This window comes from Lathyrus oleraceus, chromosome 7 (genome assembly GCF_024323335.1).
Source record: "Lathyrus oleraceus cultivar Zhongwan6 chromosome 7, CAAS_Psat_ZW6_1.0, whole genome shotgun sequence".
Taxonomy (NCBI): domain Eukaryota; kingdom Viridiplantae; phylum Streptophyta; class Magnoliopsida; order Fabales; family Fabaceae; genus Lathyrus; species Lathyrus oleraceus.
In genome coordinates, this window is record NC_066585.1 from 406,374,506 (window position 1) to 406,402,400 (window position 27,895).

General features: G+C 33.5%; 1 protein-coding gene across 1 annotated transcript; it reads right to left on the bottom strand.

Moving 5' to 3' along the window:
- Window positions 1-12,612: 12,612 nt before the first annotated feature.
- LOC127104056 (transcription factor MYB10) lies at window positions 12,613-16,932 on the bottom strand. Its single transcript, XM_051041272.1, has 4 exons — window positions 16,677-16,932; window positions 16,370-16,499; window positions 13,830-14,227; window positions 12,613-12,758 (listed from the first exon to the last, which is right to left on the bottom strand). The coding sequence occupies exons 1-4, from the start codon at window positions 16,807-16,809 to the stop codon at window positions 12,613-12,615; spliced, it is 807 nt and encodes a 268-aa protein (XP_050897229.1). The 5' UTR covers window positions 16,810-16,932.
- Window positions 16,933-27,895: the final 10,963 nt, after the last annotated feature.

Consider the following 27,895-nt stretch of genomic DNA (forward strand, 5'->3'; position numbering starts at 1 on the left):
AATTTATCTAGGATTCATGTGAACAAATACATTGTCATCTATGAGATAAAACACTCGTAGGCCATCAAATTTTTAATATAAATAGGTGTGGAGGTAGTAAAAGTTGAATGACGGTTAGATGAACCTCATTGGGGTTCTTTGAATCCCCCATATCCAGAACTCACAAAGTTCTATTACATCAGTAATAACCAACTGGGGCTCCTCGATTTCTTTGATCGACTTCACCATAAATTATTCACTATTTTCCTTGACCAGAATTTTACTTGCATTCTCTGATGGTTGTGCACCACAAAACTGATAGGATCCTCCAGAAACTTAGAAATCATAAGTCGTCGCAGGGAGAAAACTTTGGTCATGCTCGACAAGGTTAAAGATCGTCACTCTAAATTTTACAAGTAATTCATAACAAACATACAAACGCCTTTAAATCTCCTACTAGTTTGTCAAAATAGAAATACATAAATTAGCTCCTAAAAAGCTTTGGAGTAAGTCATGCATTCATAAAACATTGCAAGCACTTAGAACTTCTATAAAAACCATCTCAGAAAAATAGTTGTAAAGATAAGGTCGATAAGTAAACATTAAACAAAATATGAAATGTCATGGTACAGGTTATAACAGGATCTGAATACAAAACGAAAAGGAAAAACTAATATTCCTGAAAACATTACAAAATGAACGACAAAAAACTACTCTTCATCTTTATCCTCACCCCCGATTTCGGGGTTACTAACAATAGTATGGTCTTCCTGGATCGGATCGTCAATGGGGGAGAACTCAACTTCTTTTATATCCATAAGATGACCATTAACCACAACTTTGAAGAAGTCCATCTGGATCAAGTCAAGATCGGGATAGAGACATAAGGCTTGAGCCTTTTCCCTATCAAATGCAGTATCACCTGCGTCAAGGACGCCAATTTGAGCTTTCTGCAAAGAGCTTTGCAATTGGATGTTTGAATCTTTAAGTGATTTCGTTTTCTAGGATTGTTTGTTAATACTGAATTTCAACTCCATATTCATAGCCTCCAATTTCTCCCTCCTGGTTTTCTCCTCCAATAATTGCTTCTCTAGGCAAGACATTCTAACCGCTTACGCCTTCTTGTTGCTCCTTTTGCTGATTGATTTCTTGTTTCAATTTTATCTCATTCTGTTAGTAATCATCCCCGACTTCAAATAGCCCGCAGGTTAAAACAACACATCTCATCAAATAAGAACTGATGTTTTGGGTTAGTTTCTGCCGCTATATGGTCTTTACCTTGTTTACGTTTTCTGTAGCATTCAGATGATCGTAAAGGAACTTCAATCCATCAAAATTGTCGCTCTAGAACTTGAATTCATTGGATGATCGGGGTTGGTCACTCCCAGCGGTCTCTAACATCAAATATGAAATTTCCCAATCGGTCCTACAGACTTTGTCACTCATCAAATTTTTCATCTTCTTTAGAGAACTCAGACGAACACTCTTCGATGGAAAAAGAGTCAAAGTTTGGGATTCCAGAGCATTGGGAATTGCCTTGTTTGCGACTACCTTTCTTTTCTTCAGTAACCAGGTTTCTAAACCAAATAAGTCAAATTTAGCAGCATTTTAGCCAGCTACTTTCCTCGCCGCCTGGGCTTCCAACATTAGTCTTTTTTGTTCCTTCACAGATATGTCAGTCATTTTTCATGAATGTAAAGTAAGAAAAGAAGTTAGTGGAATTTAGGATTGTATCCCAAGTATTACACAAAGACAATACATGATCATTACTCAATAAATAAATAATTTTCTCTTCGGTAGAGAGAATAGATCCCGTACCTTCATCATACGGAAGGAATCTAAGATGACCAAAGATCTAACCTCATGGTCGTTTAGTTTGTCAAAATCAAACTCGGATACTGAAAGAGGATTCTCGGTCCAATAGATAGGAAAATGATAAGACCTGTCTAACGCATATATTACTTGGGGACATCTCGGTCCATACCTAATTCATAGAAATCGGTCTTTGGAACCTTTATAATTGGTGGTGTAAGCTTGGAGAAAACTCTTACCGGGAAGGCCACTAATGGTAACCCATCCACCCTTCTGAACGCCTTTGATTTCCAAAAAGGAGAAAAATAAACCTATGGGGGGCTCTATATCTATGGCCTCACAGACTATTTTGAAATCCTTGATAAATCCCCAACTATTAGGACGAAGTTGAGAAGGGGCGACATTTAGGGCTTTTAGTAGATCGAATTCAAAATCGGTAAAGGGAACGTGGATATTAAAATCTTCCAATACACCAACATAGAAATGAAAATATTCATATTTAACTCCCCTAGGACGAGCTATGCAAACACATACCCTAGAATATAGGGCTCCAAAATAACATCGTTTTCATTCCTAGTAGAAGATACATTCTTCAAAGACCGAAATTTATCTATCTCCACCTCGTCTATGGAGTTGTGATCATAACTCTTTACTTCTTGATCAAATGACTCCATAATCTCCATCAGCTCCTCTACGGATGAGCCTGATGAAGAAGAGTTAGAATCATAATTGCTAAAAGAGGCAGAAATATCTCCATAAGGCTCCTTTACAACTCGAACAAAGTCAACATGAATTGGAGTATCTTTACATCCTCTCACATAAAAATACCAAAGATCTTTTATTTCACGGGTACTCAAGGTTATTAGTGCTTTTCTATTCTCATCGCATGCATCAATAATAGTCATTAAATAAAAGAATGCGGAAGTGAAAAGAAAGTATACCTGATCTTGAAGAATAAATGAGAAACTCTAAAAGTTGATTAGAAGAGAGAAAGATTTCTTCTAGCGAATGATAAACCAAAAGACAAAGAGATGATTTTAATTATAAGGAAATCTTCTTACAAAGATTTAAATAGTATGAGACGCTTCAAATCATTAAGAGGAAGAAAATTCCCATGAAAAATCATCATTACTAAGGAAGAAGAAAATTTGATGAAGATACGTTATCATGATTAACGACACGTCACCACAAACAAACATCACGACGTAAGGGGATTGGAGAGAACTTAAAGCAAATTTTCCAGGTTTCTTTTGTCCGAGCACTTCAACCTTTTAGATCTCATGCTCGAGGGATTTATGTACATCTCGAAAAATTAGTTGACCAACCAAGGTATTAGATTGACGAAGCCTATTTAAGCACATAAGTTCTTTGAGGTTGAGGTGGCATGATAGATCAAGTATGGTCAAGTTAGTATGTCGGATAGTCGGGTTGTCATCCAACAATTGGAAATCGACTAGGATGTCAGATCTACTAATCGGAATCCAGGTAGGATATCCGAGTTAGCAAGGTGCAACCGACCACCCATAAAGTTGAGAACGATCCAATTAATACAAGTCAGATCCGATGACAACGCCATGATTCCATTTGAAGGGTCATAAGAAACGGTTACTAGTGTTGGTGCAAAGGTAGAATATATGATGAATGGAAATATTCTTATTCAGAGAATGATGGCTACAAAAAGGATTAAAAGTTACAATGATTGACACCCTTTTTATAAGCCTCTAACAAACTTAAATATGAATCAAATCTAATATTTAAATCTAATATCTAACAAACTTAAATATGAATCAAATCTAATATTTAAATCTAATATCTAACAAACTTAAATATGAATTAAATCTAATAATTAAATCTAATACCATCCCTTAATTCATATTCCATCAAAACTTGTAACATCAATTCCATCCCTTAATCTGAGAAATTGATCAGTCTTGATAGCTTTCGTCAGAACATCTGCCAACTGCTTCTGAGTGCTGCAGTGTACAACTTCTAACACTCCCCTCTGAACTTGATGTCTCAGAAAATGATACTTGGTCTCAATGTGCTTGCTTCTCCCATGCAACACTGGGTTTCTGGCAAGATTGATTGCAGACTTGTTGTCAATCATCAGCTTCAGAGGTTTGTTTACTTTAATCTTCAGATCCTGCAATAGATTCAGAATCCACACAGCTTGGCATGCAGTAACAGCACCTGCAATGTATTCAGCTTCACAAGTTGACAACGCCACAACAGGTTGCTTCTTGGAACACCAAGAAATGGGACCTCCCAGAAATTTGAATAAGTACCCAGACGTACTTCTTCTGTCAACTCTGTCTCCACACCAATCAGAATCTGAATAACTCAGAAGTTCTGACTCATCCTTTCTTCCAGAAGGAAATAATACTCCATACTTCAGAGTTCCCTTGATATACCTCAGAATCCTGACTGCAGCTTGGTAATGGGACCACTTAGGTTTACTCATGAACCTACTAACCATCCCAACTGAATAGCAAATATCAGGTCTGGTATTGCACAAATACCTCAGAGAACCAACCAACTGTTTGAAGGTTGTAGCGTCCACATCCTTTCCATCAGAGTCAGAATCCAGTTTCTGATTTGTATCAGAAGGTGTGACAGCAATCTTACAATTCTTCAATTCAAATCTCTTCAGAAGTTCTAATTCATACTTGAGCTGATGCAAAATAATACCTTTCTCAGAGTATCTGAACTCCATCCCTAGAAAGTATGTCATTTTGCCTAGATCAGTCATTTCGAATTCATTCATCAGAACTTTTTTTAACTTGGCTATCTCCTGTTCAGAACTTCCAGTCAGCAGTATATCATCAACATATAAATATACCAGAGTCATATTTCCTTTAGAAGTATGCTGAACATAGACACCGTACTCCATCTCACATTTCTGAAAGCCTTGCTTCTTGAAAAAAGAATCAATCTTCTTATTCCAAGCTCTGGGCGCTTGTTTCAATCCATATAGAGCTTTGTATAATCTGTACACCATCCCTTCCTGATTCTTTTTCACAAATCCAGGAGGTTGTGACACGTAAACTTCTTCTTCTAATGGACCGTTCAGAAATGCAGATTTTACATCTAAATGCATCAGAGGCCAATTCCTGTTAGCAGCTATTGCAATCACCATTCTGATTGTTTCATGTCTTGCTACAGGTGCAAACACTTCAGAGTAATCCAACCCAGGTTTCTGTAGAAATCCTCTGGCTACCAACCTTGCTTTATGTTTGCCAATTGAACCATCTGGCTTTAATTTCTGCTTGAAAACCCATCTGACGCTGATGGCTTTCTTGTCTTTTGGAAGTTCTGTCAGCTTCCAAGTCTTGTTTCTCTCTATAGCATCAAGTTCTTCTTTCATGGCCTTCAGCCAGAGCTTCTGCTTAAGAGCCTCTTCTGTACTTATGGGTTCAGAGTCTACTAACATGGCACACTGAATAACTTCTCCTTCAGAGTCTACTTCAGTGTCTTGTAGCATGTCAAATTCTGCATATCTTCTGGGGATGTTTCTGACTCTTTGTGGTCTCTGAACTTGTTCAGAGTCTTCAACTTCAGAGTTTATACCTTCAGATGGTTGACTTCCTCCAGAGCTTTGACCATCTGAAGGTTCTGGCATATTTCCAAAGTCTGAATTGCCACCAGAATCTGGATTACCATCAGAGTCAGGATCATCAGAGTCTGAAACATCAGAGTCTGCAACATCAGAGTCTGGAACATCAGAGTCTGGAACATCAGATTCTGGATCACTATCAGAGTCAGAATCAACGTCAGAATTTACTCCAACCTCAGAAATTCTGAACTCTGACCTTTCTTCAGAAGTTCTAACATCAGAATCAGATTGAGACTTATCCCAATTCCAAACTTCTGATTCCTTCACAATCACATCTCTGCTGAATTCAATTTTATTGGTTTCTGGACAATAGAGCTTGTATGCACCTGTACTGTGGTACCCTATCAGAATCATCACTTTGCTTCTATCATCCAGCTTCTGTCTTCTGGCTTCTGGAACATGTTTATAGCAAACAGAACCAAACACCTTCAGATGACTAACACTTTGCTTATCTCCAGTCCACTTCTGTATTGGAACTATTTCCTTCAACTTCTTCATAGGACATCGGTTGAGTACATACGTTGCAGTGGCAACAGCTTCTCCCCAGAGCTTTTGAGGAAGCTTCTTCTCCTTTAGCATGCTTCTCACCATATCAAGTAAAGTGCGGTTTCTTCTTTCAGCAAGACCATTGTGTTGAGGGGTATAAGGAGCAGTAACCTCATGCTCAATTCCATTCTCCTCACAGAACTTCTGGAACTCTTTGGAGTTATACTCACCTCCACCGTCAGTTCTAAGAATCTTCAGCTTTTGACCACTCTGATTCTCAGCCTTCATTCTGAACTTCTTGAATTCATCAAACACCTCGTGTTTGAACTTAATAAGGGATACCCATGTCATTCTTGTGAATTCATCAACAAATAACACAAAGTATTTATTCCCTCCCATCGATGCTACTGGAAATGGACCACACACATCAGAATGTACAACTCCCAAGGCATGTTTTGCTCTTGGAGCAGTTTCTGACGCAAATGGCAATCGTGGTTGTTTTCCTTCCATACAAACTTTGCATGACTTTTCAGGCTTCTTAATTGCAGGAATTCCATGTACCAACTTCTTTGAATTCAGATGTTTTAAGCTTCTGAAATTCAAATGACCAAATCTTCTGTGCCACAGCTCACTCTCCTTCTCAGCACTTATTGCACTAAGACATTCTGAGTCTGCAGTTCTGACATTCACCTTGAATGTTCTATTTCTTCCCTGTTCTGACTCCATAATCAACTTCTGATTGCAGTCATACAGCTTCAGAAGATTGTCCTTCATGGTAACTGAAAAACCTTTCTCAATTAATTGTCCCACACTCATCAGATTGCTTCTGATGCCAGGTACATACCACACGTTCTGAATCAATGCTGTTTTCCCATTGTTCAGAGTCACTCTGACATTTCCCATACCTTCTGCATTAAGATATTTGTCATCAGCACATCTGATCTTTGTCCTCTTTTCAGAGTCAAAGTCAACCAACCATTTCTTGTTTCCAGTAAGATGATTTGAACAGCCAGTGTCCATATACCACCAGTCTATCAGATCCATATCACCAGATTCAGAGGCCATCAATAGCACAGATTCGTCATCAGAACTTCTGGCTATATTTGCTTCTTCTGATTTTCTCTCCTTGTTTGACCAACAGTCTCTAGCAAAGTGACCAAACTTCTTACAGCAGTAACATTGGATTTTTTTCTTGTCATACTTCTCTTTTCCCTTCTGAGCATTCTTTTGTCTATCAGAGGTTGAGCTTTCTGACTTCTGACCACCATCAGATCTTCTCCTGGCTTCTGACTGCTTCTGATACCTCCTATCAGAAGTTGCTTTCAGAGCCTGCTGCTCTACTTCCCTTTCAGAAGTTCTTTCAGTCAAACGCAACTCTTGCGCTTCTAGACTGCTCTGCAGCTCTTCAATTCTCATGGTGCTCAGATCTTTGGAATGTTCTATTGCTACCACAATGTAATCAAATTGAGAGGTAAGGGATCTCAATACCTTCTCCATGATTGTTTCTTCAGAAAGAGTTTCTCCACACGCTTTCATCTCATTAGTGATCAGAATCACTCTGGAGATGTATTCAGAAACTTTCTCATTATTCTTCATGTTGAGATTCTCATATTGCTTTCTCAAGGACTGAAGCTTCACCTTCTTCACTGATGCGTCACCACCATAACATCTAACCAGTGTGTCCCACGCAGCCTTTGCTGTCGTTGAATCTGCAATCTTCTCAAACACATTTACATCAACACATTGATGAATGAAGAACAATGCTTTCTGATCCTTCTTCCTTACTTCCTTCTGCGTGTTTTTCTGTTCATCCGTCGCATCTGCTGCTACCGGAACATAACCATCAGTGACAAGATCTAGAACATCTTGAGCACCGAACAGTACACGCATTTGGATCATCCAACGATTCCAGTTTTTACCGTCAAATACTGGAAGTTTGGTGTTCATGTTGCCGTTTCCGTTCATCTTTCTACCTTGCACAGTACACTCAGATTTCTCACACAGTGTTTCCCAACCCACAGAATTAGAATTCTGATCAGATTTTGTTCAAGATTCAACACGAATCTAAGAATCAAAATCAAACACACAAGACCTCACGTTCACTCGTGTTTCCCGTGTTTCCCAATGAATCCGAACCGGAGCTCTAGATACCAATTGTTGGTGCAAAGGTAGAATATATGATGAATGGAAATATTCTTATTCAGAGAATGATGGCTACAAAAAGGATTAAAAGTTACAATGATTGACACCCTATTTATAAGCCTCTAACAAACTTAAATATGAATCAAATCTAATATTTAAATCTAATATCTAACAAACTTAAATATGAATCAAATCTAATATTTAAATCTAATATCTAACAAACTTAAATATGAATTAAATCTAATAATTAAATCTAATAACTAGGTGATACATTATGACAAAGAGTTATAATTAGTGAAGAAGCAGACGTTACATGACAATTATGAGGACGACAGATGTAATCGATAGATGAATTATGAAGGATATAGAGAGTCGATCAAAATGGGGAGAGAAGGAGATGGAGAACTATAAATAAGAGAATGTTTGGAGGGTGAGAGAAACAAAAAAAAAAACGAAACAAACACACATAACAGACTCTAAGCATTCATTTGAAGCTCTCATTTACTTAAATCAAACAAATCTAACATTTTAATATTTTTAACAATAACAAATCCTACTTGTTGAATCAAAGATCCTCTTTTTCATTATTCGACATAACTATCATGATATACAAGATTTGCATGGAGTCTTCATCATTACTTGAACAACAAACAATTTGCAACTAACACAAAACAAATTATACAACTATATTATAACCCATCATAACAAACTAAATACTACAAATTATACAGTCCCAACACTAAATATTATTTATGTGATAAATAATAAAACTGAAGGTGTTTTAAATTTGTTATACCAAATTGAATAAAACTTTTTAGAGATTAAAATCAAGATGACTCAAAACACTTTATCCTTAATATTTATATTAAAATGCACGTTTAAAGGGTGTTTCAAAATAAGATTGCACATGAGTTACTAGCAAGCAAGAAAACAAGATGTTTCTTAGGCTTGTTGTCACATGGGTATATTCCACAAAAACAACGTGCTCCAGCCAAACGATAGCGTCATCAAGGCACGTCAAGATTGTGATGTCAGGAAGGACAAGATAAAAAGAACAGCTCTCACTTTAAAGAAAACACAGCAAAAGTAAGCGCATTATCTAAATAAATAAATAATAATAATAATAATAATAATAATATATATATATATATATATATATATATATATATATATATATATATATATATATATATATATATATATATATATATATATATTCTACAAGATACAAAATTTTCATATTTTGGCATAGTTTTTAATGTTAAGTTTTCATTAATTTTATTAATTATTTATTTGATTAATTAATTTAATTAAATTAAATTTTGATTATATTTAAAGTTAAAGACATAGTGTACAAACAAAAGTGATAATGATATATACCCCATATTTTAAAATACACTAAAGATGGTTTAAGTTGGTACCTGAGTTTCATATTGGTAAAAGAAACCGATGAGCATCATTTTATTTATGAGTACTCTCTCTACAGTGTTATATTTATAGTTAGTCAATGGTAGAACGGTTGATATTTCAAAAGCCAACTAAAATTTATATGTCTCAACTTAACCACTGTAAATTATATTCATAAACTTATTTTCTTCTCATTATCCATGAGTCTATTATATTAACAAAAATTATTATATTTTAAGCATTTTTGTTTGCTTTGTTTTTGTTGATTATGATCCTCAACATGATTTTAATATAAGTGTAACCATATACTTTGCACGTGTTGGTATTCTTTTGTCTTGGATCAACATACCATGATCAATCGTATCCTTATGTATCTCAACATCCTTTTAATTGAAGTGAGATGACATTCTTAGAGTTTCTCCATGATTATACTTAACAATCCAACACTTTGATAAATGTTTGGCCTGGTATTGCAAAGATACCTCAAAGATCTAATGATTTGTTTCTACAGTGTCACACTTGCAAATTTATCATATGTCTCCTTCTTCAACTTAGCTCCAGTTTCTAATGGCGTAGAAGTTGCATTACAATTGCTCATCTTGAACCTCTTCAAGATATTCCGGGCATACTTCTTTTGGTGCAGGAACATTGCTTCACATGTGTCTTTGAACTCCATCTCTAAGAAATATGATAAATTCCCTAGGTCGGACATTTCAAACTCTTGCATAAACTTCGATTGGACTCTTCTTATCTCTGCTTCATTCACACATGTAATCAACAAATCATCTACATAAAGCATATGATGATTTGACTGACCCTGTCTGCATCATTGACATACACTCTATGTTCATAACACACTTTATGAAACCTTCTTCAACCAGGAAGCTATCTATTCTCTTATTCCAAGCTCTTGGAGCTTGCTTCAAATCATAGAGAGCCTTCCTCAATTTGTACACCTTCGACTCTTGCCCTTTGATTTGAATCCAGATGGTTGACTGACATAGACTTATTCTTCCAAAGATTCATTAAAAATGTTGATTGTACATCCAACTGATGTATCTTCCACCCTCTATATGCTGCTTCCGACACAATAATTCTGATTGTCTCTAGCCTCACCACAGGTGCATACACTTCGTCAAAATCAATACCAGGTTTTGCAGAAAACCTCTTGCCAAAAGTCTTGCCTTATGCTTGGCAATTTCACCATTTGGCCTTTGTTTGAGCTTGTAAACCCACTTTACATCAATTGGTTTCTTGATCGACTATTCGACAAGCTTCCAGGTCTTTTTCTTCTTGATTTCCCTTAGTTCTTATTTCATGGCTATTAACCAATTCGAATCATTCATGGCTTGATCTAAATTGATTGGTTATGTTTCAGCCATCATCATTGCTTCTTCTATTAAGTCACCATCTGCATCGACTTCTTGATTTGGAAATCTCTCATATCCAGCTAGCCTTGTCGTCTCAGTTCTTGATCTAGTCGATTTTCTAACATTCTTCTCATGTGGTTCTTCATTTTGATTCGTTGTAACTTCAGTTTGTTGGTCTTCTTCAAACACAGTTGTGACTATATCTGACTCCTGTCAAACTGACCCTTGACTCCAATCCAACCTTTGTTTTCATCTACTAGAACATCTCGGTTGATCACAAGTTTATAATCATTTGGTGAATACAACTTGTATGCGTCAGTTAAATGATAACATATGAGCAACATATCCTGACTTTGATCATCTAGCTTCTTCCTCAATTGTTCAAGTACATGCTTGAAGCACATTGATCCAAACACTCTAAGATGACTTGGTTGAGTGAAAGTAAAAGAGAAAATACTATTAAGTGAAAGTTGTTTTGATTTACATCATACAATTTCGTTAGGCAACTAAAGCCTAGGCCTAAAACTATACAAACCGACCCAACTCTAAAATATATAATATGTAAAATACAAAACTACAAGTTACATTTCGACCTAACAACAATAAGTTGTATTCGACTCAACCGAATACAACTGACTCATACACCTCGACTAGCTATTTTGACATAGTCAAATACTAGCTTTCAACAAAACATTGAATTATAACTTCTAACATAGTTAAACCCCTCATAAATTCATGTTTTTTCTTGATGATTTCTTCAGAACTGAATTCATATTAGAGAAAACTTATTTAAGAAGAGAATTTCGTTGGTATCGAGAATGTTCTTTGTCCATTTTGTTCGGTGGCTACTGAGTCATCCTCTCCTATTTTTATGACTCAATTTTAGTTTGGTATAAGATCTTTAGATGGTTGAGGATGAGTTATGGTCTTATCTAGAGATCTGATGACCCTTTTTCAAATCTTCTTCCCTTCTAATAGTTTGTCAAGGAATATGGGGATTATCTTAAGATTTGACATGTCATGATCTCATCGTTTTTGAAATCGCATAATGATATAATGTTTTTAAGTAAGTATTAATGATTTCAAAATACATGGAAGACTTGAGCATATCTTGACGTGGAAATTATATATTGATAGATTCATGGGTATCTCATGTACTTTATCGATTTGTCTTAAGAATCTTATCATGCATCCGAGCCTACAACGGCTTGCGTGTCTGCAGCCTCCCTTTGATGTGTTCTTAGTGTTCAAGTGAAAATCAACATTCTTTTTTGTTGGTTAATGGCTTGGGAGCTCTATCATTCTTTCTCTTTATATAAGCATTCTTGTTTTTGCGTTGTGGAGGGTTTGTATTCTATTGTTTTGATAGTTGGTTTTTTTATCTTATGTTTTCTGCTTCCTATTTCTTTTTCTTAGTGCTTTAGTTTCTCTTTCGCCTCTTTCAAGATCTGAGTTGGAAGAAGTTATACTATATATATAATTGATTTTTTTTTTAAATCGTCTTCGGCACAAAAATCAGTTTTCAAAGATAATGAAATATAAGTAAGTAAATATATAAAAAAAAGTCAAACATATCGTTTTAAAATCTTGATATTATTTAGATAACAGATTATCCAATTTTAGTGGGTGGATACAAATAAAAATACTACTTTACTTATGATTTCCAGAGAGCATATTAAAAAACACTCTTGCTTCATTGAACTGAACTAGAAAGGAAACTTCAAATCTCTACCCTCATGACATTTAATTCAAATAATCCAATTTTGGAAAACCCGAAAAAACCAACCAAAGACGTGGCGATGTTTAAAACATATATGAACCATCATAGTGGTCTGAAATCATTAACTCTATGTCATCAATAGATATCTCATTAGTAGTGTATGTATCTAGGGGTGTGCATGGATCATGAACCAAACCAAATTGAACCATATATATGGTTCGGTTTGGTTCTTAAAACCATTTTCATAAAACCAAATTATTTTTTAGAAATCGGTTTATAAATGGATCGGTTCGGTTTTAAACCGGTTTTTCAAAAAAAAAAAATTTTAAAAAAAAAAGTTTTAAATCAATTTCTTTAAAATCAATTTTTTATTTTCTTAAAAAAAGTAATTTCAAAATCAATTTTATAAAAAAAAATAGTTTTTAAAACTTTATTTTTAAAAAATCAATTTTATATCAAAAATAATTTTATTTTCTTTTGACTAACTTTTTTATTTTCACTAATTATAAAACTATTTTATATAAAAAAATATTTATTTTAAAAAATTACTTTAAATTTGACTTTTGTAATCACCACAAATAATATCTCGATTAAAAATAATCCCAAAGTATGATGTGTTACGTAAAAACGGTCATAAAATAAAATAATTATGAATCATATCTCTATAAATTATAATTGTTCATAAAATAAATAATTCATCAAAAAAATTGTTCAAATTTCTAAAATCTCTTATAATTGTTCATAAACAAATTTTATGAGGTTTTAAAATATTTTTTCTTCTAAAATTTTAAAAACCTAAAAAAAGAACAATTTTTTTAAGAAAAAAATAACAAATATACAGAAAAAAGAAAAAAAAATATATATAAAAAAAATTATATTTTGAAAAAAAAAATCTTTTTTTTTTAAAAACATTTTTTTACTGAAAAAAATACAGCATATTTTTGATAAAAATATCTTTTTTATTTAGAAAAAAATATCAAATATAAATTTTTCAAAAAAAAATCCAAATATAATATTTTTGGTGAAAAGAAAAAAAAAATTTAAAATGAATTTTTATAAAATTTAAAATTTAAAATTAATTTCTAATGTGATAAAACATGAAAACATACGAATATAAAAATTTAAGGCATAGTAAAATTTGGTTACCAATAACAAAACCAAATTTTTATAATGGTTAACGGTTTTTATTTGGATATCAAAAATGGATAACCAATTTTTATTTTAGCATTTGGTTTGGTTTTTTTAAAGTGGATTAATTTGGATACCAATTTGGTTATGGATAACCGGTTTTTTTGCACACCCCTATATGTATCATCTAGGATGAATGGTTCATTCCAAAAATCGCCCTCGAATGCTTCGAACGCCAACCATGGAGCACCGTTGTCTTCTTCTATCATGGAGCTATTCATGGAGGTAGGCGAATAGTTCTCTTCAGATAATGTTTCCTCTAGCATTGGCAATGTCGAGCTTTCTAAAATATAGTTATGAAAGTCCTTATCAACACCAGAACTAGGGTTTTGAGATGTTACAGAATGCTGAATATCATTTTCTTCAACAATATCATATGGTTTAGAATTCAACTCAGAAATTGTGTAGTTGTAGCCATTTATCTTTGAGGACTTTTTTAGGTAGCTATGCCAATAGTTCTTTATCTCGTGGTCCGTTCTTCCCGGCAGCTTTTCAGCAATCAAAGACCATCTGATATGGATTTGAAATTAGACAATAATTTATTAAGTTTAAATACAAACAATGAAATCAAGTTGTAATTAAAGACAATTATGCAACTCTATCAGATTAAATAGTATGGCCCTACTATTAATCAAAGGTACTCCTTTTTTACATGATTTTTAGTATTTCACAAATTAAATATAGTTATCAAAAATTTATTAATATTAAGTAAAACAATATATTTACTCAAAATTAACTAGACCAATTTGTGATTTATTAATAGGGTTGTCCTCTTCTAATTAATGTTTTTTCATATTTTCGATTCCAACTCAAATCGGTGATGAAATAATTAAGGTCGTGAAATATCTATTATTTTTGTCATTCTAATATTGATTTGACATAAATATTTGATATGGGAGGAGGAGGGATATATATATATATATATATATATATATATATATATATATATATATATATATATATATATATATATATATATATTATATATATATATATATATATATATATATATATATATATATATATATATATATATATATATATATATATATATATATATATATATATATATATATTAATTTGTATTATATGGACCTAAGCTAAGAAATCCATTTATAAAAAGTTTGTATTAAAAATTAATTTTATATTTTTATAAAAATCAATCCACAATTTCAAACACAAAATTACTTTTTTCTAACTCTTAATTTATACTTTTAGAACAAAAGTTAACATTATCATATATATATATATATATATATATATATATATATATATATATATATATATATATATATATATATATATATATATATATATATATATATATATATATATATATATATATATATATATATATATTCAATTCAAATTTACTCTATTTTATAAGAATAAATTAATAATGTATTTTCTTAATATCCTTACCTTTTAATTAAGCTAACATAAAGATAACAATTTATAAAAAATTTGATATAATATATTTTTAAATTAACTTACCATATTTGGCTATATACAAAACCTTAGATTTAGGCCAAATATGATACAGATATCTTATCATTTTATTTGTTGACCATCAAATATAATGGGATTGTCGTTAATAATAGTTTATTATTTTTATTACAATTTTTGTAAAGAAACACCTAGAAATCTTATTAATAGCATCTTCAAAGGGTAATATAAAAAAAAATGAATCGGTTTGATTTGTTTTGTATTTTTCAAAGATTTTTATAGTATTATATAATTTTATATATAAACAAATTTATTAATTAATTAATTTGGTTTTAATAATGATTTTTTCATATCTTATTTTAGCTATTTTATTAATATCAAAATTTTAAAAAATATCACTTGATTTTGATTTTGAAGCTAAATTTAAATAGATTTTATTAAAAAAATATTTTTAAAATACAACTTTTTAAGATATTACGATTTTAATTTCCTTTTGATCTTCAACGTTATTATAGAATATAAATTTTTTTCTTTTAATTTAGAAAAATCAAATATAAAAAAACTTTGAAAATCAGACTTATAAAATCCAATTTAAATTTATTTATTTTAATTAAAACAAACATACCCTTCGTCTTGACATTAGTTGGTACCCTTTGTCTAGACATTAGTTGGATTTCAGGATACTCCACATCACATACAATTATAGTCAAATAAACAACAATTACTTATTTTAAGTATTTCTATGTCCTTAATCTTTAATCTTTTTAGCTTAATATTTATTCTAACTTTGGTTTTAAAAAACAGTAACTATTAATGATGTTTTTAATTTTGTATCTTTACAAAAACTAAAACCGTACATTCATAAATGGATTTATTTTTAATAACTAAATTAAAGTTAAAATGGTCTAAACTATATAAATAGCATTTCAAAGATAAAGTTACGTATAAAAAATTGAGAGATGGAATACTAAACAGGCAATCTGCAGTGTTATACTGCTATAGAGTTGACCTTATATGTATATTATATTTATTTATTTAAGTGGCCTAATCCTTTATATATATATATATATATATATATATATATATATATATATATATATATATATATATATTATTTTTTCATATTGATTTGACTCTAGAATAAAATTGTCAATTTGTAGAAAAAATAAGAATAAAATTTGTCAAATCTGGAAATTAAATATTTACTTATTTCCAAGTTGGTGGTGTAATTTGATGATGATTTCTTCTTCCTCTCGTGTGTAGTTACCATGTTTAAGATTTGGCTTCAAGTAATTCAACCAACGTAGTCTGCAACTTTTTCCACACCTCGCTAAACCTGCACTCATTGACATATTCAGTATATTTAACATTTATTATATTCTTAATTCATAAACTAAACAAGCCTAAACTATACTTCAACAGAGGATTCATATCAATTAAATCAATAATGCAATTAAATTAACACGTAAAAACAAATCATTGATCAATCACGATTAGAATAACATATATATACCTGAAAGCTTGGGAAGTTGACGCCAATTAGAATGACCATGTTTCTGAATAAAAGAACTTAAACACTCATCTTCTTCTCTACTCCAGGCACCTTTCTTAACACCATTTTTGTCATAAAAAGGAGCTCTTACCATCTCCTAATGATTACAACTAAAAGTACCTTATTTAGAAGTTCTATGCTTTTTATACAATTTATATATGTTGGGGAGATAATTTAAATTAAAGCTTGTCTACACGTATGCATTGTTTTGTTGTTTTTGAAAACTCAACCGGCTAGGCTCTCATATATAGTAGTACTGGTATTAGTTTATATTTTAATACAAAGTCTTTAGCTTCCGCGTACGTTCTTTTTTATTTCCTAGCATTGAGATTTGAGAGTTACTTCTATAATAATGTGTTAGAATTAATATGAATGAAGATAAATAGTTATAAACAATACATGTATCTGTTCTTCTCAAATATAAGGAAATTGGATATCCGTATATATTGTCGTGCAACGTGTAAGTACGTAGTTAGTTATATGAACCGAAATTGCAATATTATACTATTGTGGTAAAATTCAAAACCTTGTTTAAAAAAAAGAATTATCTTTTATATGAGATAAGGATGTGTATATAGAAAGAGTTTAATATTGCTCATTGACATATATTAATATATAGAATGACAGAAAGAGATCTAAAATTTTTGGCGTTTTCTAATTAGTTTTTTTATTGACTTAGACAATGCAAAGTCGTGTATGTAATTAGTCACTCTGATCCATATTAAATTTTTGCAAAAAATAAAAAAGTTAAAATAATTGTCAAAGAGGATTCAATAAATCAAGTTATTCACATATTTTGCAATCTTTATTTTATTTTTATGCATGTATTATAACAGTAATTCAACCCCTTATGTTTGTGCTTAACGTTTAGTAAATAGATCCAGAGCTGAGGGACATAACTCCTCCAATGTTAGAAAAAATGATTTATTATTAATAGCAATTACCTAATACTTGATTATTTTTCATAGTTTGAAAATAAATCTGGCACTGCCTAGTAGAATCATAAAGGTCAATACACTTAGAAATATTTATTCACAAAATCATGACTATATTTGGCATATGCACTCACAATCTCGAAAGAACTTCAACATTATGGAATAACCATCACCATCATTTACAAAGAGAACAGATTAACAACAACAAATAAACCTTTATAGTCAATGGGTATGCCAACGACCATCACTACAAAAAAAAATAATTAGAAATATTTAGTTAGGGGAAAAAACCCTCACTAATGCAAAAAAATCCATCAGAAAGCAAAAATTTGTAAGGGGATATAATCCTTACTTAAACAGGGCGTTGCAAATAAATGACTAGGGATAAATTCCTCACAAAATTGGTTAGGGGATAAACCCCTCGCTAAATGTAAATCATTAAATTTAGCATGCTACATTGCAGATGTAGGAGGAGACTAGTGACACAAAGTGACACAAACATGTCAGTTGTTTTGCTAGGGGATAAACCCTTAGCTAATGCATCTCCGTTTTGTATTTTGTGAGAGGTAAAGTCCCTAGTTCAGTTCAGTATGTGAGACATTTGCGAGAGGTAAAACTCTTAGCAAATTCATTTTTGTTTTAGAATTTGTGTGGGGATTAACCCCCTAGCTAATGTTTATATATTATATAAAAAATATTATAACTATATTATTATAATTATAGTAATACAATTATAATAAGTAAATATGTATTTTTAAATTTTGTGACATTTTTAATTTTATAAAATAAAATTAGTAAATAAAATAATTTATCATTAAAAGTGAAATAAAAATAAATTATATCGATATCCACCAAATTAAAAGTAATTCATGACAAAGATGAAATAAAAATAAATTTTAAAAATACATATTAAAAGTTTCATATTTCAACAAATTTAATCAACTTCTTCCTTATCCTCCTCATCCTCTTGATCTCCTTCTCCAAAATCTGTGAGGCTATAAATTATTCAAATCTCTGTGCGCGCTCATTTGCAACCCGCATTGCTTTCTCATACTCCGTTGTTTTTCTCCTTAATTCTTCCTCTATCTCTGCTTGTCTTCTCCTTATTTCTTTCATTTATGCATTTCTTGTTGTTGCTTCTCGTGTTGCCTCGATTTGCACCAAGTTTCTCACAGTTTCGAGCATATCAGCGGTTAATATAGGTGGATGTGATGTTCCTGCTCCATCATTCAATCTCATTTTGAAACTCCTATCACGCCACTTGATTTTTTTTGACATACCCTCCAACACCATACACTCTCATTTTTCCTCTTCCCACGAGCAACATCATACCAAGTCCGAAAATTCATACAAGGATTAGTAGGATATCCCGGTAGCGGTGGAGGTAACTCAGGATGCTCTTATATAGTAAGGGAAAATCGTCTATCATACTCTTCTTATAAAAATAAATAATTAGATGTTATCATAATTTAAATATGGTAGGTACATAAAAGAAATAAATAAAATGACTAAATATAAGAAAAACTTACTTGATTGTTTTTTTAGCGTTCATCGACAAACTCTCCATTTTTCTTTGATATGAGTCTCTAGATGGATCTCATTAAGAAGCGGATCTCTACCCAACTCGTAACGCTAATTAATTGAAAACATAAGTAAAAAAAAAATAATTTTAATCTAAATTTTAAATGAAAATTTAAGTAAAACATAAATAAATTTACTATCCTTTGTGCAATTTCAGTAACACTAATAATGTATGTTGCGTAGTTGCAGCCCCTAACTTCAGAAACTTTTTTTTTGTTGCTATTCATATACTTGCTTAAAGGTATTCGAATTCCCAATGGTCAATAAGTTGTTTAAATATATCTTCACCTATCCAACATGGACGTGTTAATTTTCTTTCGCAATAAATTCTAACACACATAAGCGTGTCGGATAATCGGGAAGTATATTTCGAGCCAAAATTTTCTCTTACTTGAATGTTATCTATAATGTCCCAACAACATTTCTTCTACAATATTTTATGAATTCTAAAAATATTAAATAAAGTATAATCATGAATATCTCAATAAATATAAAGAAAATTAAAATAATATTTACTTAAATGAGTCCGCCTTATACCTGAAATATCTTAAACCAATTTTCATTCTCGTCACCAGAAAATGCTCTATAAGTTGGCCAAAACTTTTTATATTTTTCTTTAATAACTTCTGTTATACACGATACTGCCTGATATAACAGTACAAGGCTAAACAACAAAATTTTGAGTTAGTATTACCAAAAAAACAACTCAAATTTAAAATTTAAAAATATATATAAACCATAAACAATTACCTTCCTCCATCGGAGTGAATGACAAATCTACCATTATATTTCCTAATTGTTTACGGCGGTGTATTTCTCAAAATGTGAGTCCTCCTTGGCTCCTCATGAGCACTGTCATGAGCACTGATATCTCCATGATCATGAGAACTAGTATCTCCATGACCCTTAGCACTAATATCATCCTCATCATCATGCTCATCATGCGTAGAAGACATGAGTGATGAATGTGGCATGCTAGATCCACTTGCCTTCATATATGGCATAGAAGGCTGCATGGAAGGCATGCTAAATCCACCTTCCTCCATATATGGCATAGAAAGCTGCATGGAAGGCATCGGAAAATATGTGGGATGCTGGGTGCTGGGATGCATAATAGGTGTATATACAGGAGGACTAATAAAAGTCGTCACATATATGGGTGGGAATAAATAAAAATCAGGAGTGAATAGTAATCCGGTGAAAGATCCGAATATGGGTGAAGTAGAATGCATAAGCGGTGGAGTAGGATGCACATGCGGTGGAGTAGGATGCATATGCGAACGAGGCATCTGACTCGAAAGTGGCAGAGGAATAAACATAGACGAATCAGGAACCTCTTCTACAATGAACCTTGTGCGGTGAGCCTTATCCTTATCCTTTTCCTCACTTTGGAGTGGCATTTTTTTCTTCCTAAAATATATCATAAAAATATAAAAATAAGAGTAATATTAACTCAAGAAAATATTACACAATAGTATTATTACAATACATGTTACACAATAGTATTATTACACAATACATATTATTCAAATTATTCATCATCGTAATCTTTATTGTCTTCATCAGATCTGATATTATCATCTTTAGACTCTCCTAACTCTTCTTGCTCTTCTTCTACATGATTTATTGACAATAAGATAATTGTGTCAACTTGTTGACCCACAATTACAGTATCACCCAAACTTGTAATATCCTCAATTTCAATTACCCCATTAATTGGTGAAATCTCATCATCTTGGTATGCAACATCATCTTCCATTACATCGTCCGTTTCAATATAACCCATTGGGTTGGACTTAATTACAACACACCATCCTCATTTACTTGGTTGAATTGAAGGATAAGGTACATAATAAACTTTCCTAACATTATGTGTCATTATGAAAGGGTCATACTTTTTGTACTTTCTATCCATTCAAACGGCAGTAGTATTATATTTTTTTTTATCTATTGTAGTTCCTCTGGAAGATGGATCATAACAGTCATAATAAAATAGGACAACTTTATTTTCCGAGTCCATATAACTATATACCAACTCATAAGTATGTGTGATAACACCATAGAAGTCATCATCACCACCCTCCGTAACTCCTTTTACAACTACACCACTGTTTATTATTTTCTTCCCTTATGTCCATGTTTGAATATAAATTTTTTATCTGTTTACAAAGTATGTGTGCCATTCATTCGCACGTTGATGAGGGCCTTTAGATAAACTTCTCAAATGGATTATTTCAGGATTTTGTGCAACAATGCATGATAATTTTTGCTTGAACCATGCAGGAAAATAGACACGTGTGCAACTAATCAATGGTTTTTCACCCGTGCTTTGAAAATAGTAGGTATTAAATGCCCTAATTCGAAAAAAATTCTAGGCTAAAAAAGGTGACAAGTATATTTATCCAAAAATAAATACATACTTAATTTAATATACTTACCCAAGATATGGTTTAACTTCAATGCAGTTAATCAACACATGAACATGAGCAAATTACATTTCTTTTTTAGACATCCAATGCACACTCATATTTCCCGAAGGACGGTCGGGACGAACGAAAACTAATAAGATGAATTGAATTTTTTCACTAAAGTGAACTTCATTCCGTATGATTCTCAGAGTCAACATCATATGATTTAAATAATGAGAGCAAAAATGTGAAGTTTCTCGATGCGAGTAATGCACACATATTGATCCCTTAACTCTTGCCTTACTTTTCACTGATCGCTTTGAATCACCCATGAATCATTCAAATGGATACATTCATCTCTATTGAACAGGTCCACCAAGGTAATCTTCATAAGCAAGACACACAGGGAGATGCTCCATAGAATCAAAGAAACCTAGCGGATATATTTTCTCCAACTTACAGAGAATACATGAATATTTTGGTCCAATTTAATGATATCATCTACTTTTAAAGTTGACGCACATATGTTTTTAAAAAATTGACTAATCTCAGTTAGTGGATTAAGAACATGCTTGGGAAGTAAATAAATTAAATCGGAAGCAATTGTTCAATGAAAACATAATCATGACTTTTCATTCCATGCAACTTCCTAATTTTTGCGTCAGCACATCTTACTAAGTTAGAAGAATAACCATCGGGAATCCTTAACTCATTTAACCACCGACATACTGATTTTTCTTCTTGGGGAGTAAGTGTGTAACAAGCCTTGGGTTTTAATAATTTTTCATTTTGTTAAGGTTTCAACTCCAAGTATTTTTTATTACACAGAAGTTCCAAGTCCTTTCTAGCATACTCATTATCTTTTGTCTTACCTTGGACATCCATCACTGTGTTAAATACATTATCAAAAAAAAATATTCTCAATGTATATAACATCAAGATTATGTCGCAACAAATTATCCTTCGAATATGGGAGGTCCCAAAAATACTTCTTGTTGTCCAATTGTGTGTGTCCCTGTATCCTTGAATTCTACATGCTTTATCATTATCTGTGAATTTTGGTTGGCCACAAAATTATTCCATATTTCAGTCAATGATAGACGAGAGGGAGGAAGATCCGTTAATTTTTTTTTTCCTTTTTTAAAAGCATTCTTATTTTTTCTAAAAACATGGTTTATAGAACCTACGGTGACAGTTAAACCATAAACTTTTCCCACCCATTTCCAAAGTAAACACTTTTGTGTGTCCCATGCAATGCGGACATCCCATTTTTTCATGCGTACCCCAACCAGACAACATGTCATATGCAGGAAAGTCGTTAATTATCCATATCAAAGTAGCTCACATATTAAAGTTTTCTTTATGAGACACATCAAAAGTCCATTCTCCAATCCACAACCTCTTCAAATCATCAATTAATGGTTGTAAATAAACATTTATTCCCGCCTTTGGACTCGACAATCCCAGAATGAGGCATATAAAAAACATGTCAGGTTTCGTCATGCATATCTCAGGAGGGATATTGTACAGGATAACAAGAACTGGCCAACAAGAATATGCAATTGTTGACGATTGAATATAAGGAGTAAAACCATATGAGAATAATTTGAGCCTGACATTTCTAGGTTTTGCTTCAAAATCTAGATGTACTTTATCAAAGTCTTTCCATGCCTCACCGTCAGATAGATGTCACATCATGCATGAACTATTGATATTTGTATGATGCCATGTCATTTGGTTTGCACTATGAATTGACGCAAACATTCTTTAAAATCTAGGTATTATTCGCAGATAGAACATGAACTTCATTACAACTCGTTTTTGCTTTCAATCAACGCCTTTACTGTGAACTAAATACCCCAGACTCTGACAAAACTTACATTCCTCCAATCCCCCGTCATTTGTACTAAACTCGTTGTCATAAAATAACATGCAAACTCCAATGCAACTATTAATCGTTTTTACTTCTAGTCTCAACTTCGACACCATCCTTTTTGCATCATAATAACTTGTAGGAATCTTTTCTTTCATAGGAGTCGCATCCTGTAACACCCCGATGAAATAAGATAATTATTTAATATAAGTTAATATTATATTTATTAATTTAATTAAATAATTGGAATTATTGGAATATTATTATTATTATTATTGGAATAAAAGTTGGAATTAGAAAAGGTCCCATTTGGTAAAAGAGAGTTTTCACGTGAATACAGAAAAACGACTCTAAAGTGGAGAAAGGGAAAAAGAGCCAGAGAACAAGGGTTGAAGAGAGGAAGAGCTTGAAGCTGAAGGATTGCCGGATTAACTCAGGTAAGGGGGGTTTATCGTCGTTTAATGGGTATTATGGGTTAACATGTAATGGGTAGTGATAAACCATTGATTTGACTCTAATTAGATGATGAATGTTGAAATTGTGAAATTTTGGATGAATGAGATATGAGTATGATTGAGGAAATTCGTAGGAATTAGAGGTAATAAGGTTAGAAATTGTGAGATTGAATGTGTATGATCTGGGTTAGACAATATGAATGAATGTTGTGTAAAAATTGAAATGTGGAAGGTTGGATCTGAGAATCTCGTAGCAGAGAAAACCATAGCAGATCTGGAATTCTGGTTTCTGGTCATACGCGTATGGCACTAGGCAATACGCGTATGAGATGGTCTGGTACGCGTATGGCACTAGGCAATACGCGTATGGATGAGGAAGATGATGTTTTGAACGTGGTTTTGTCTCTGTTGGTACGCGTATGAGGAAGTGGTACGCGTAGCGTACGCGTATGAGGCAGACAATACGCGTATGGGATTGGCTGAGAAATGGGCCATACGCGTATGGGACTAGGCAATACGTGTATGGGCAGAATTGTGATTTTTCTGTGCTGTTGTTGTGCAGTTTTTGGTTGTTCAGCTGAGTAATGTAATTTTAGCTGATGTATGATATAGTAGGGATCGTTTCCCGTTGTTTTGAGCAGTGTAGGTATTAGTAGAGTGTGCTAATACTGTGATTATTAATTGGCATGACATGATATGATTTTTGTGATAACATGCTGATGATGTATGATGGTATGCATAATACTGTGAATGTATCTGCTCTGTATGCAATTGTGAATAGACTGTTTATGGCTTAGAGTGTGAGCATATGTCTATTTTGAATTGTTGTTGATGTTTGCATGCTAGGTGATTTAGCATGTATATTATGGCCTTTATGGTGGTAGCTAATTCCCATGGTGAGGAATTAGTGAGTGAGTTGTTGTGGATTGTTGTTGATGTTTGCATGCTAGGTGATTAGCGTGCATATCATAGCCCTTGGGGTGGTAGCTAATTCCCATGGTGAGGAATTAGTGAGTGAGTCACTAGGTCTCAAATGAGTGGGACTAGTGAGCTTGGTAGCCGTATCTGGATTTGATCGGTGAGGTTGAACTATATGTTCACGAATAGTCGGTACCGCATGCATGGAGTCTCATTGCATAATGTATGTATGGCGTATAATATGAATGGATGTATTCCAATATTATACGTGTGTTTTATGTTCAGTTGAGTATGATGATGATTATGAGTTGATGTTACCGTTGTTGAATGTGTGATATGATTAGGGTGATGAAATGTGTTAATTTACTTAGCATTACATGATATTTTATAATGCTTATTATATCGATTGAGGAACTCACCCTTACAACTATGTTTCAGGTAACGAGCAGTGATTGAGTAGAAGCTAGTCCTTGGAGTCTAGTGTAGTTCCTTAGTGGGTCATGCTCTGGTAGATGTAACATCGGGACGGGATGTTTTACCTTGTTTTCATTTTTGGTTGTTGAACAACTTTACATGTGATGTGTTACATGTTTGAATGTTATTAGATTTTTATCCGCTGCGAGTTATGCAATGGTTTGTTTGATTAAATAAATGAGCATGACAGGATATTTTGATGATTGGTGTGAAGTGTCAAGTGTGACACCCTTAATTGCATATCTACTCTGATTTATGTTTTGTTGATTTAATTATATATTGGGGTATTTTAGAAGGTTGTTACATTAGTGGTATCAGAGCATAGTCGGTCGAGTCGAGTCGTAATTATTTTGTTTCCCTGTACGTGATAGGTGTTGTGCAACCCTATCAGTACTTATTGTTTTAGCTTGTTGGGTTTTCAGAATAGAGATGGCTGGAAGAGGTAGAGACGATGCTGCGATTGCTGAGGCTCTGGGTATGCTAGCTGGAGTACTTGGAGGGAATCCGAATGTTGTGGGAATGGGAGCTGCTCGTCAACTGAGTGAGTTCCAGAAGAACAATCCTCCAATGTTCAAGGGAGCATACGATCCAGATGGTGCTCATAAGTGGTATAAAGAGATTTAGAGGATCTTCCGAGTGACTGAGTGTGCCGATAACCAGAAGGTCAGGTTCGATACGCATATGCTGTCAGAGGAAGCAGATGATTGGTGGGTTGCTACCCGCACTGAGTTGGAAGCTGCTGGAAGTACTGAAATCACGTGGGCGGTGTTCAGAGAGAGATTCCTGAGGAAGTACTTTCCAGAGGATGTTAGAGGAAAGAAAGAGATAGAGTTCTTGGAATTGAAGCAGGGCAACCGGTCTGTTACTGAGTATGCTGCTAAGTTCACAGAGCTGTCGAAGTATTACACTCCCTATAACGAGGCTACTGGGGAATTTTCAAAGTGTGTGAAGTTTGAGAACGGGTTACGTCCCGAGATCAAGCAGGCTATTGGGTATCAGCGGATTAGAGTGTTTTCTGACCTGGTGGACTGTTGCAGGATTTTTGAACAGGATACCAAGGCCAGAGCGGAGAGCTATCAGCAAAGGGTTGATAGGAAAGGCAAGAATCAGAATGATCGTGGGAAACCGTATGCAGCCGGCAAAGGTTTCCAGAGACAAAGTGGGATGAAGAGGCCTAGTGGGGGAGACTCCAGTGCCCCTGCTAAGTGTTACAGATGTGGTCAGGCGGGACATCGTATCCATGAGTGTACCAGTAATGAGAAGAAGTGTTTTAAGTGTGGAAAAGGTGGTCACTTGGCTGCAGAGTGCCGGTTGAAGACTGTGACTTGTTTCAACTGTGGAGAAGTGGGTCATATCAGTCCACAGTGTCCTAAGCCGAAGAGAGAGAACCAGTCGGGAGGCAAGGTTTTTGCTTTATCGGGTTCTGAGACTTCTGCAGATGATCGTTTGATCCGAGGTACGTGTTATATTAATGGCTTTCCTCTTGTAGCTATTATTGACACAGGTGCGACTCATTCCTTTATATCTTTGGATTGTGCTGTGAAACTTAATTTAGAGATATCTGAGATGCATGGGAGTATGGTGATTGATACTCCTGCGAAGGGTTCAGTGACTACTACTTCAGTTTGTTTAAATTGTCCTTTGAGTATTTTTGGTAGAGACTTTGGGATGGACCTTGTGTGTCTTCCACTAGTGCAAATTGATGTTATCCTGGGTATGAATTGGTTGGTGTTTAACCGAGTCTATATCAACTGTTTTGATAAGACTGTGATCTTTCCTGAGATTGAGGAAGGAAAGAGTTTGTTTCTATCAGCAAGGCAGGTGAATGAGGCAGTAGCAGATGGGGCGGAGTTGTTTATGTTGTTAGCGACTTTGGAGGCGAAAGATAAACTGGTGATTTGCGACCTAGCCGTAGTGTGTGATTTTCCTGATGTGTTTCCTGAAGAAGTGAATGAATTACCACCAGAGCGTGAAGTTGAATTCTCGATTGATTTGGTACCTGGTACTAGGCCGATATCGATGGCTCCGTACCGTATGTCTGCTGTTGAGTTAACTGAATTGAAGAGTCAGCTGGAAGATCTGTTGGATAAGAAATTTATTCGTCCGAGTGTGTCACCGTGGGGCGCACCAGTGTTATTGGTTAAGAAGAAAGAAGGTACTATGAGGTTGTGTGTGGACTACAGGCAACTGAATAAAGTAACGATCAAGAATCGGTATCCTTTGCCGAGGATTGATGATTCGATGGATCAGTTGGTTGGTGCGAGTGTGTTCAGCAAAATAGATTTGAGATCTGGGTATCATCAGATACGTGTGAAAACTGAGGATATTCAGAAGACTGCTTTCAGAACAAGGTATGGACATTATGAGTATTCTGTAATGCCTTTTGGGGTGACTAATGCGCCTGGAGTATTTACGGAGTATATGAATAAGATTTTCCATCCGTACCTAGACAAGTTTGTTGTGGTGTTTATTGACGATATTTTGGTGTATTCGAAATCTGAAAAAGAGCATGCTGAACATTTGAGAGTGGTTTTAG

Bases quoted from the DNA above. Each gene is read 5' to 3' on its own strand.
- LOC127104056 (XM_051041272.1), bottom strand. From the start codon at position 16,809: ATGGTAAGAGCTCCTTTTTATGACAAAAATGGTGTTAAGAAAGGTGCC. The intron at 14,228-16,369 runs GTAAATATTTAA...AATCCATATCAG, and splicing joins CACCACCAACTTGGAAATAA to ATGGTCTTTGATTGCTGAAA. The intron at 12,759-13,829 runs GTGTGCAAAAAA...AATGGTTTTAAG, and splicing joins CCTAGATGATACATATAGGG to AACCAAACCGAACCATATAT.